General features: G+C 50.6%; 3 protein-coding genes across 4 annotated transcripts; 2 read left to right on the top strand and 1 right to left on the bottom strand.

The window, feature by feature from the left end:
- LOC125518103 (pentatricopeptide repeat-containing protein At1g03540) lies at positions 1-2,089 on the top strand. The gene has a single exon (XM_048683039.1). It carries the CDS (start codon positions 9-11, stop codon positions 1,956-1,958), a length of 1,950 nt encoding a protein of 649 aa, XP_048538996.1. The 5' UTR covers positions 1-8; the 3' UTR covers positions 1,959-2,089.
- A 79-nt stretch (positions 2,090-2,168) lies between these two features.
- On the top strand, positions 2,169-6,735 carry LOC125518105 (protein IQ-DOMAIN 33). Of its 2 annotated transcripts, XM_048683043.1 has the most exons (7): positions 2,169-2,315; positions 2,982-3,146; positions 4,925-5,239; positions 5,338-5,568; positions 5,724-5,837; positions 5,926-6,321; positions 6,415-6,735. In XM_048683043.1, the coding sequence occupies exons 2-7, from the start codon at positions 3,123-3,125 to the stop codon at positions 6,520-6,522; spliced, it is 1,188 nt and encodes a 395-aa protein (XP_048539000.1). In that variant the 5' UTR covers positions 2,169-2,315; positions 2,982-3,122; the 3' UTR covers positions 6,523-6,735. The 2 variants fall into 2 exon arrangements, with proteins under 2 accessions (XP_048539000.1, XP_048538999.1); XM_048683042.1 differs by lacking the exons at positions 2,169-2,315; positions 2,982-3,146 and adding an exon at positions 3,989-4,848.
- Positions 6,729-11,421, bottom strand: LOC125518104 (65-kDa microtubule-associated protein 1-like). The gene is made up of 10 exons (XM_048683041.1): positions 11,239-11,421; positions 10,040-10,124; positions 9,643-9,852; positions 9,178-9,435; positions 8,593-8,808; positions 8,332-8,487; positions 7,928-8,239; positions 7,653-7,740; positions 7,345-7,493; positions 6,729-7,233 (listed from the first exon to the last, which is right to left on the bottom strand). The coding sequence occupies exons 2-10, from the start codon at positions 10,109-10,111 to the stop codon at positions 6,952-6,954; spliced, it is 1,743 nt and encodes a 580-aa protein (XP_048538998.1). The 5' UTR covers positions 10,112-10,124; positions 11,239-11,421; the 3' UTR covers positions 6,729-6,951.
- Positions 11,422-12,421: the final 1,000 nt, after the last annotated feature.

Raw genomic sequence — 12,421 nt, forward strand, 5'->3', positions numbered from 1 at the left:
AGTCCGCTATGAAATTTCAAGTCTCTTTTGTGCACTGCATTCCTCCGCGAGAAAAAGAAAAGACCACGACGCCGGGACACCGCGCCACGCCCCGGCGGCTGGAGCGCCGCGTCCCGATGCCACCGCCGAGGATCACCTTGTCCGCGCCCCACAGCGACGTGCTCCGCCTCCTCGACGCCCAGGACCTACCCGCCGCGGCGCGCCTCGCGGCCGCGCACGCCTCGTCCCCCCTCTCCCTCGCCGCCGTCCTGCTCCGCCACCCGCCGCCCCGTCTCGGGTACTGCCTCCACGCCCGCGCCGCGCGCGCGGGCCTCCTCGCCGACCGCTACCTCGCCAACGCCCTCCTCGCCTTCTACGTCCGCCTCCCGCGCCACCTCCCCCACGCGCTCAGGGCGTTCGACGACCTCCCTCAGCGCGACGTCGTCGCGCACTCCTCCATCCTCGCCGCGTTCCTCCGCGCGGGGCTTCCCCGCCGCGCGCTCCAGTCGCTCAGGTCCATGGCTGCCGGCGCGGACGGTGTCTCACCCAACGCCCACGCACTCTCCGCCGCCGTCAAGGCCTGCGCTGTGCTCCACGACCGCAACGCGGGCGCCTGCGTCCACGGGAGCATCCTTGTCCGCGGATTCAACGACGACGACATCGTGCTGAGTGCGCTGGTGGACATGTATGGCCATGCGGCTTCACCAGGTGACGCACGGAAGGCGTTCGAGGAAATGCGCGCCCCTGACGGGATATGCTACACATCGTTGTTATCAGCATTTGTGCGGAACCATTGGTATGAGGAAGCCGTGAGGTGGTTCCGGACTATGGTCATGACGAATGGGGTTGAGCCGGATGGCTGCACATTTGGTTCGATGATGACAGCGCTAGGGAACTTGAAGAGGGCGAGGCAGGGCCGTGAGGCACATGCTCAGATACTGACCCGCGGTCTTTGTGGGAATGTGATTGTGGAGAGCAGCACGCTCGACATGTACGCCAAGTGTGGGGCGATGTTGGAGGCACGCAAGGTGTTTGACAAGATGCAGGTTAGGAATGCAGTTTCATGGTGTGCGTTGCTTGGAGGTTACTGCCAGAATGCGGAGTACGAGAAGGTTCTTGTGTTGTTTCGACAGATGGATAGGGAATACGATGACTCATATAGCTTGGGGACTATTCTAAGGGCATGTGCTGGTCTATCTTCTGTAGAACCAGGAAAAGAGATCCATTGCCGGTTTCTGAGGAGTGGAGGCTGGAGAGATGTGGTTGTTGAGTCTGCACTCGTAGACCTATATGCAAAATGTGGCGCTGTAGACTATGCTTATAGAGTTTTTGAAGCGAGCAGTGTCCGTAACACAATTACTTGGAATGCCATGATTGGCGGCTTCGCTCAGAATGGCCATGCTGAGGACGCTATCAATTTGTTCAATCGGATGGTCAGCGAAGGGGCGAAACCCGACTACGTCAGTTTCATTGGTGTTCTTTTTGCGTGTAATCATACTGGAATGGTTGAGCAAGGACGGAACTACTTCAAATCTATGAGCAAAGACTATGGCATTGCCCCCGGAATCGAACACTACAATTGCATTGTTGATCTTCTCAGCAGAGTAGAACTTCTGGAGGAGGCTGAAGATCTGATAAACAAGTCACCTTTCAGAGATGATTCGTCCTTGTGGGCACCAATCCTTGGTGCTTCTTCCACACATTCAAACCCAGATGTAGCAGAAAGGGTTGCCAAGAAAATGATGGAGTTAAAGCCTCAGTACCACTTGAGCTACGTTCTTCTTGAAAATGTGTACAGAACAGTTGGACGGTGGGAAGATGCTTTAGAGATAAGGAGGCTGATGAGATCAAGAAAGGTCGAAAAGGAGCCCGGAATGAGCTGGATTGATGTAAACAGAAGCAAACAACATATGTCAACTGTTAATGGGGCAGCTTCAGAACTAGTAGCCTCCGAGGACATCATCACATGTGACAACTGACCTTAACATTTTCTGTCTCTGCTTTTGCGATTCTGTCCTGTGATTGGCTTATGAGTCATTCGGAGTTTGGGATGAATTCTGGCATGTATTGTTCCCAAAATGCTCTACTGTTATAGCTGCATCCCTGAAAATTGATACCAGCTGGTGTCTTGCAAAGTTCAATGCGTCAGTTGATAGAGACATGAATAATTTGTCGAGCACATATATTCATATATGCTTTGCGGCATATGTGTTTATGTGGGTGCGATGCCCTTATTTGACATGGCAGGCTTGGATGGGATGGCCTTAGCCACCATTAACACAAAAGTGGGACTCTCGGACAGGCTGTCTACTTATTGGCTTCATTTGTAATGACAAGTACGTTTTCTCTGTACTTGGCTCTGTAATTGTTTTTCTTATGTCTCTGCTCAGAGAGATGAAATGCTTGCTTCCATTAATAATGGATAGCGTAGCTGCTAGCAGGCTAACATGCTATATTAATCCAACTGCAGAGGCATTTTAGAATATTTTTGTAGGGTAGCTTTGTATTCTTTTTTTCTCAAAGGCATCTGTGTGTCACTGTGTAGGGTAGCTTGAATTAATCTTTAACGTATATGGCATATGCAAGAATCTCAAAACATTTCCTGCGTATTATGCTTGATTTGAACACAGTTGTACAGTTTGATGCATGTAAATAGTTTTCGTAGACAAGCTTCTTTTGGTGATAATGAGGAATAGTAGTCGGTGCTACCTGTTTATTTCCTCTTAACATTCATGAGACTGAAATCACAGAACATTGTTAGTTGTTGTCACGAGTAGTAATGATTAGCACCTATATGTATGATATCAATGATTCTATTGCCTGCCATCTCAATTCTCTTCCATGGAACAAAGAAAATGTATAGGTTTAACCTCAGATTACGCCATTTTAGTGAATATATACAAACGACAGGCATTTTGATGTGTGTTTGAGAGAGAGAAAAAAAGGGTTAAGCCTTAGACAATGGTACTAACTGAAGCATATGGCCCTATGCTAAATCGCAGGCGCTTGATCGATGCTTGGTTATTTCATGACCTCCGTGCTTGATCTAATGGTACTTATAAATCCAGAGACAGTGCTCTCAGGATGCGAGGAGAGAGCCCTTACCCCGCGGCCGATCGTGATTGGTGCAGCAGAGATGCAGAATGATTGAACGCGTGGAGCCACTAGTAAGTACTCCTACTTAGCATGATGATTGATGGCCCTCCCTGATCCCCATAACCGATCATTGGTACTGTAGCATACATACGTCAGATGTGCTCGAAACGAGGGACAATTCGGAGACACGCCTGGCCTGCCTATGTCGATGACGCTTCATCCTGGGCTTCAGTCTAGGACACCCAGCTGTCAAACTCAAACTCCTAGCTCATGTCATCAGATCTCCGACAGATGCGGCACCCAGTTCACCAGTTGTACGTCGTTCACATGCTCATCTACACCCTAACTCAGTTTCTGCTTTGGTTCCCCCATTGCACCAGCCGACGCCGGGCGGTGGATTCAGCCAGGAGCGGCGGGGAAAATTCTCAGCTGCTCTCAGGGCCCTCGCCTCTCGGATGAAACTGACCAAGCCGGTGAAAACCCTGCCGTTACTCCTCTGCCCGTCCACCGACTATAATTGAAGGAGCAGATCAAGGGAGCGGCGCCGTCAGCACGGTTCGACCTGAGGCTCGGAGCTGTGTTTTTTGACCGGCTGGGGTTTGGCACAGGGAAATGAAGACCGGTGCCACAGGATCCATGCGTCGGCCACTTTCGAGGCTTCAGTTCAGAGTCGAGGCTTCACTTGAGTTGAGGTCCGGGCTCTGAGATTCTGCCGGTTGCTGGCAACAGGCAGGCGGGTACCGAACCTAGTGTGCTGCCCTGTGAGCTTTTAACGTACGATATGATGATGAGAAATCTGCAGCATGGTACAGCTTCAGAGTAGGGCTGTAGGAGAGGGCAAGGCCAAACAGAACAAAAGATTAGGTTGGATGAGGCCAAGGGCGAGCAAAGCCATGTGAGAATCCAGTGTAAAAGGGCGCACGTCCAGAGCCTTTATCTCCGGGCATTCTTCCCCGCTAATCTCCTTTATTTCCTCATTCGTCAGAAGGCTAATAAAAGTGAGCTCCTGCCGACAGATCCATGTATGTACTGTACCCGAACTGCGTACGGCGGCAACCACCCAGGCAAGAGGTCGGCAGCCGGAGGTCGAAGCCTGTACCCCTTCATGATGAATGAATGGACTGACGGTGACTGTCCGGATGCCAAGTGATGATAGCCATGGCGAAACACGGGCTCTTAACCACTAACCCCCTCCCCCCCCTGGAGTTACCGGGAATCAGAGCGTTTTAGAACATGTCCAAAAGAGAGGGAGAGCAGTGTGGAAGAAGACGCTCCGGTCCAGCTCTAAAGCCCCCCTTGCCTGCCTCCTCTCCTCTTTCTGCCAGACCCAAAAGAAAGCCCAACACATGGGGCCTCGCCCGCCTCGCCTCTCCCTGTCTGTCATCATCAAGGCCACCGCGGCGTGTGCGGATCCGCCAATCAGACGCGCGCCCGCGCCTTTACGCGGCACAAAAGTTGCACCGAACCAAAGCAACCGCATCGCATCTCATCCCATCCGCGCGCACGCAGACTCTGTTTTGGTTGGATTCACCCCTCTGCTCCTCTCCGTACCGCGCGAGTCCAGCGAGTCCGTGGCCGCTAGCCCGGTGGTGGTGCCGTCGCTATAAGGGCACCCAGCTAGCCACACGCACGGCTCCGTCAAGGCCTTGGCACGGTGCTCTGTACGTTCCGGGCTGAGCCATGGGCCTCGCCGGCGGCATTGTCCGGAGAGTCCTCTCCAAGAGCCCCTGCGGCTCCTCCTCGTCGGCCGGCGGCGGACGCGGAGGCCACAGCGTGCGTGCAGTGCATTCTCAACGGCAGCTCGAGAGTTCAGTCTGCCGCCGCAATGTGACATTCTTGTTCTTCGCAGGAAAGGAGCCCGGGCGACCACAAGAGGAGATGGGGCTCTCTGAAGCTGTACCTGTGTGGCGACGAGAATGGAGCGGGTGCCGAGGACGGGGAGGACGACGACGACGGGACGGTCTCGGCCAGGAGCTTCGAGACCTGCGCGATGACGCAGGACGCCCAAGCTCCGGGGGCAGCCGATCAGCGTCGCGACATGAACGGCCGCGCACGCGGCCACGCTGAACAAGTGCGCGTTCAGTGGAGCCCCGGCGAGCCGACGAAGCCGTTCACCGAGGACGATGCGGCGAAGCTGATCCAGTCCGCGTTCAGGAGGTTCATGGTGCGTTTCCTGACTGAAAATCATGGTTCAGAGCCCAAACTGCGTCTAGCTAGCTACGTTTCCTGAATGAAGATCATGGTGCGTTTGCCGTGCTGCAGGCAAGGGGGCGCTTGCTGCAGGAGGAGCTGAGGAGAAGCTCCGGACAAGAGTGCTGCTACGGTGAAGCGCCCAAGAGCCCTGCCTCGGCGTCCACCATCGCCGCGTCGGTGGAGGTCCAGGTAGGGGAGTCCCTGAGCAACCTCCGGCTGAGCGACGACGGCGCGTCGGTGTCGGCGCAGCACCGGGCGGGCCAGAGCCAGAAGCCGCGGCCCCAGGTCTTCAGAGCCAAGGTAGTCCTGCAGAGCTTTCGCTGCTGCTACACTGTGTCACTGTAGCACACAGGGACTTGACCGCAATCGCATCGCTTTGGTCAAGAAAAACAGTGGTACGGCTTAATTTGGCACCTGAATGAACAGTGAGCTTATCATTAAACGTGATGTTTCAGGAGGAGTGGGACGACAGCACGCTGAGCTCCAACGTGCTGAGGATGAGGATCCAGAGCAAGATGGAGGCCACCACGCGGCGCGAGCGGGCCCTCGCCTACGCCTTCTCGCAGCAGGTACGCACGCACATCATCACGCTGATAACAGAGCCAAGGTACATTTCATTTGGGTCTCTCTCTTCTGAACTCGTCTTGATCGCCGCAGCTGAGGAGCGGCGGCACGAAGAAGCGGTCGTCGCGGTCGGAGCAGGGGGAGTTCAACGTGGGGTGGAGCTGGCTGGAGCGGTGGATGGCGACGCGGCAGGCCGAGCCCGGCGCCGACGACAGCGCGAGCAAGAACGCGACGGACGCCGGTTCGGCGGTGGCCGGGCGGCGGGTGGTGGTGGTGAGGAGGCGGCAGGACGTGGCCGTCGAGGAGAAGGAGAGCTGCGGCTCCAACGACGTGTCCGCCATCAGCTTCGACGGCTCCAGCGCCGGCGCCCGGAGCGGCCTCAGCTGCTACAGGCCCGGCAAGAACCGGCTCAGGGGGCCCAGGAACCTGCCGCGCCGCAAGGTGGCGGCCGCGTCGTCGGACCACCGGCTCCAACCAAGATCCCACAAGGTAACCTGTCCAACCCCTCGAGGCACCGCCATGATTTACGCCTCATCAGCAATGTCGTCCTGTACTGATTCCGAAACGCTCTGGTTTGACAAGGTGAGCAAGAAGGCGCGGCAGAGGGAGGAGAAGCAGCTGCAGAAGGATCATCAAGTAGAGACCGAGTGTGTGGCCTACGATCCCCGCCAGCCTCCGACGGATTACTGAAACCGAGACGATGGAATGATGTACATAGGTTTCTTCAGATCCTGATTGCTGTGTTCGCTTTGTATCGCCATGATTTCTCTCTTACTTTTCAGTTGCTTGGTGCTGAAGTGTTAGATGATTCGAGCTGATCTAAGTGCGTTGATCTGCAAGACTGACAAGTCGGTCGTGTAAAAGTTGGTCACTAAATAAAGTACGCACGCAGGTGATGGAACATTGTAAAAGTGTCAGTTATTCATAGCACCAGCTGCATTCGATCTACAACACGAGACCAACATCCATCCATCCATCCATCCAGTTACAGAGGCGATTCCCGCCATGACTATCATCAGATTAAACTCTCGCTCCACCTAGCTAAGCTAAGCTTAAGCTCTATAATCTCCCGACTACTGCACAGCTATACTTCTCCAACCGGCACTGATAGGCCAGGTGTCAGTTCGAAGACGCTTGCGAAGCCGCGTCGTCCTTGGCGATGGCCACGTAGTTCACCGGCGCCGATGGCCTGACGCTCTCCCTGCGGCCGTCCCGGCTCGCCGACCGCACGCCGTTCTGCTGCTGCACCGAGAGCCTCCGGTTCGGCGTGCCGTTGACAGCGCCGCCGTTGGCCCGAGGGCCAGGCAACTTCTTCGCAGACTGGGGCCGGGCAGGGCTCGGCTTTGACCCGAACAGCTTCTCCTGCTCGGCGGCTAGCTGGTCGTTTATCTTCTTCTGGTCCTGGGATGAACGGCAGATAGAACAGTTGAGGCAAAACATGGAAAGCAGAGATGATTCGCTGGACATAGCCGTTGGACATGGCAAAAAGGAACGGCACAAAAGAGTACTGACCCTCATTCTTCGCTTCTCTTCCTCCTTCTCCTGTCTCAGGATTCTGTATTCGTCCAGCATCACAAGAAGTGCGACACCGTCGTAGGTGAATGCTGTGTTGTGTTCTTGTTCCCAAGCCTGGGTCTTCGCCACCAGCATGTCAACAATGGCTGCAGTGAAGATATGCATGAAAAGTTAGGTCAGTTTAAGACTAGCACTCACGTTCCCTTCACGTATCATGCAAGTATGTGTAATATAATGAGCCCTAAGCCAGCGGCCATAAGGTAGTGTGATGCATTTCCCAGGAAGAAACCATTTTCAGAACATACCTGGGATTTTATTAACCAAAACACGAGCTTTTTCTGCACGCTTGAGGTTCAGATGTGCGCCTCTAGTTGCACTGTATCTGTTATCATCCTGCCGATAAGAGAACATCAATGTTAGAGTCCACAGCCAAGCAAGTGGTTTCAACTTCATGGAGAATGGAAATGGCAGAACAATGCTGGTGCAAAGGAGCACCATATGCCTGAAGCACACTTGATATCCTCCCTTTCGAGCATTAAAATGGAGACAGAGAAAGGGTAACATGACAAATTTTGCATACCCGGCTATAGTCTTCAAGCCAGCTCTCTTCTTCACATGCTAGCATCCACCTGTCAACCTTCTCCAATATGTCCTTTCTGCTTGAGGCCTCCTCTTTTGCTTTAAGTATCTGGTTCTCCATATCGGCCAGTAGCTCTGATGGCTCGAACATACTAGAATCAATAACAGACAGTATTCTATCTCTTGCAGCACTAGTATCTATCGCAATATGAGCCTGGGCATATATATCTTCAAGTTCAGTCTGCCTTTTGAATGCAATATCCTTCATCCTACTAGCTTTTAGCTGATCCAGCCTTTCAACTTCATGTTCAGCCTTTAGAATGCAAAAATATGTCAGGTCACAGGTGAACAAGGACTACTTTATCAATACGCCAAACTCACTGAGAGAAGAAAACACATCTTAACCTGATCAAGTACATCAAGAGCCAAAGCTCCAGGAACTGTCACTCTATCCAATGTTGAGGACATATTGCATGTGACATGATCAAAAAGTTGCCGTTCCTCAACAGTGGCATCCATTAAGTTCCAAAGGTCAGTTAGCTGGGAGGCTAGAGCTTGAATCTAAGAGAGCATAGCACTACGTCAGAAATAAGATCACATACGAAATGATATCAAAGACACCTAAAGAGAGGATAAGCAATAACAAGAGGCTCACTGCAAATTTACCTTTCCAATCCTCTTAACTTTCTCTTCTTTAAGTTCGGTCACCATCTTAGACAGCCTGGATATTGTTTCATCACTAACACTCTTGGAGTGAGCACCCACAGAGTCTTTGAGGCTAGGATGAACTTCAGTAACAGTAGCCAAGAAATCCATCCCAAGGACAGAACAAAGATCGTGCACAGAGCTCACAAAGTCAAGAATCTTGTGCAATCTATCACTCTGCAATACAAAAGAAATTAAGAGTGCCATTTCAAGTCAGGTCATTTTAGATAATCCAGACCAAAGGCATTACGCTGACTGTCATCAGCAATATCAGTAGCCTATTGCTTTGGCCATTAATATGGTACAGGATTATGTGTTAATGCCACAGTTTAGACTTCAACATCAAGGGGGTAATGATTACTTAAGTTATGCAGACTTGGCATATGAAGTGGATTTGAGAAACACATAAAACATTTAAAATTATGTGTGTACTGCACAAACATACAATGCCTTCAGGCTCCAGCAAGCTTTGACGTTTGGAATATTAGCACATTAACAGAACAGAACCAGTTCTTGTGCAAAGCAAACTATGGAATCGGTACCAACCTTTTCCTTTTGAAGTGCTTGTAGTTCAAAAAGAAATTCATTTAGTTTCTTCATTGAAAGATCATCCTCGTTGACATGGGGCATTTCCAAGTGGTCACCAACTTGTAGAGTACCCGCAATTTCACCACGTATTGTTTGAATTTGGAGTTGAACATCAGCAAACTCTTTCACCCTCTTCTCTTTTTTCCTGCAGAGCTGTTCCAAGAATGGTGATGTCGCTGCTAGTTGCTCCTTGATTGTACCAGTTGTCTTGTCAGGCTGTAAATCAGGGGAAAGGGGACATATGTACTATATTAGCGGAAGAGATGTTATACTCGAAGATAAACTCTAGCAGAAATGCAGAAGTAAAATAAATGTATGACAAACTATTAAGTACAGAGTATCAACTAAGTATAGTTGGGTAGTGTGTATATATAAATGACCTAGGTTGAGATGGGAGTTGGGGGGCTATTCCCAGATACTTACAACTATAACGCCAGAAATAGACAGTTCTCCCAGTGAAGAAAGCAGTCTATTAAGCTCGGATTTGGAGTTGGCAAGTTGTTGAAGAAGACGAGCCCTGGAACTAGAAGCCTGATCAACCTTTCTCCTGTAAACATCTAAGCATTCCTGCTCTAGCTGAAGTAACATCTTGTCGCGATCATCATCGCTCTCACCAACCTCATCCCATATCAGCTGAAATAACACAAACCAGTTACTAATAAAACCTGATATCTTCCTGCTTAAACATGATATGTTCACTCTTATTGATGCAAAGGAGTTGAAATGGTGTTTGTGTTGCCACTGTTTTCAGTTTACCTCTCAAAAAGTGCGAGGAAAAAAAATGATAATTCTTAAGAGGGAGGGAGAGTTGGCAAAGCACCTGTAGTTGCTGCAGCAAAGACCCACATGTGGTTTCACCTAACAAAGGATCATTGTGACCGGCCACTCCCATTTTAGGTCAAAATCTGCAATGATGGCAATAGGTGATCATGCATATACAAGATTTCAGGGCAAATTTAACTCTGAAACTATCATGGTTCAAGGCATGTTCACTTCGAGCGCCATAAAAATCTAAAAGCTACACACATTACACAAACAATGAAGCTACATCTGTCTCACACCCAAACAGAAGAAAAACAATGAAACTAGAGCCTGAATTTTCATGGCATTGATACAACTTTAGACCATTAGCAAATAATCTGTTGTACAAACTAAATACCACGAAATGTATTGTTGTGATACTCTGAAAGCAGACTGAATCACTTCGATAGCAGTTGCAAACATAAGCTGCTCAAATCCATGAAGATAGATGGGCAAGACTACACAATACAGGCTATGGCACACAATTCTGCCAGAAGAATTCTCTCACAGACCTTCCCAGACTTTCAAGAAATGCTGATAAGCCGAATGGGCCATTCTGATACACTCATCTGCTGACCCACGCATGCATTGCCTCACTTCAACCATACATTTATGGATGTTCAGATAATGTTGAAGCATTCAGGTTCTGAACAGTAAATTCCATCTGGCGATAATATTTGGCACTAGATTTAACAATTCTCCACAAAGAACAGCAACGAGAAAACCATAACGACCTTCTCAGAATTTCTAGGCATACGAGCTATTCCAACAGCCGACTGCGCCAAAATTACCCGATTCCGTTAAAGCTCCTAAATTCCAACAAAAAAAGGTCCAAATTTCCGGCGAGTTCTTGCACCCAGAGATCCAATCTGACCCTTCAGAGTGTCAAACAGGCAAACGAACGCGCGAGACCACAACGAAATCGCTGAAACGACCAACCCGAGCGCCGCGCAAGAAAGAAAAAAAATCAAGAAACCCGACAAAACCCTCCCCAAACCCCACGGAATCCGGAGTAAAATCCCTAGAAAGAAACCACCCACGGGACCAAGAAACCGCCCCTGACCCCTAGTCCAGTCGCCAAGAAACCCCAGGGGCGCCCATTTCGGGCGGAGATCGCCGCGGAGGCGACAGGAAACCAGAGAAGCGCCGCGGGAGGGGGGGGGGGGGGGGGGGGGGGGGGGGGGGGGGGGGGCAATGGCGGCGCGGAGGCGTCCTCACCTTGGGGCTGCCCGCCGGGCTAGGGTTCTTGCTTCTTGCTTCCTCTCGGCCTCGTGCTCTCGCGGCGAGGCTTCCGGTTTCTGCAACCGCGGGGCGCGCGTGAGGTGACGGCCGCCAGGACAGAGATAGAGAGAGAGGTGGGGGAGGGGCGGAGTCAAAGGGGGGAGTGAGGAGGCGGACGACAGGGAGAAGAGAAAACGGCGTGTGGGGTGAAAAGTGCGGGGGTTCGGAATAAAAAAAAAGGAAAAAAATTGGGTTGGAACCCTGCATATGCTTTTCCTTTTGTCCTGATATAGGTTTGGTTGAATTCCTTTGAGACGTTATTTGGTTCATATGATAGGATTATCATAGAAATAGAAAATTTGTAGGCCAAGCATAAAAACAAAGATTCCAGATGAAAATTTTCTATAGATGCATTCGGTTTGTAGGAAACGCGTACGGGGATTTTGTAGGAATTACTATTCATTTCCTGTGATTTTGACGGAATCTACACATCCACTCAAAGCTCATTTTGGGAATGAGGCAAGGCAATTCCTTAGAATGGCAAATGTCATCCTATCAACTGCATGTAGTATTATTAAATCCTATGTTTTGGTTCCTCTAAACCGAATGAGGGACAACCCTAGCCTAGCAGCCTCCCGGCTCTGTAAGTGCATCTAGTGCCACCCTTAGTTGGTTTTGAAGTATTGACGACAAATCTAGTTGAGGGACTAATGTGTTTGTGAGAATTGTAGGATAACACAGGTAGAAGTCCCTCATTGATTCGGTTTTCCTACCAGAGAGGACCCCTCAAAATGTATGAAGACATTGAAGTCAAAGGTGGTATATGAAGATATTCACATTGAAGACTATGACAAGCGAAGACACCACATGAAGCCTATGGAGCTCGAAGACTTAGATCTTTCGTAGTTCTTTTTCTTTTGTGTTGAGTCATAGGAACCACCGTACTGTTAAGTGGGGTCCAAGAGAACCAGTCAGAATGACTGAAGTGATGCCTAACCAAAACCTATGTCTTCGAGTGAAGACTATGAGAGCGAATCTTGTCCAGAGTCGGACAAGTCAGCTTTGCTTGTAGCCCAAGTAAAGTTGTCGTATGAGTTTGAAATCTGACCGTTGGAACACATGTCAGTTCCTTAGTGACCCTGGGTCATTTCGGACAAATAAGGTCGGGTTGCCAAGTGGC

This window comes from Triticum urartu, chromosome 7 (genome assembly GCF_003073215.2).
Source record: "Triticum urartu cultivar G1812 chromosome 7, Tu2.1, whole genome shotgun sequence".
Classification (NCBI taxonomy): Eukaryota; Viridiplantae; Streptophyta; class Magnoliopsida; order Poales; family Poaceae; genus Triticum; species Triticum urartu.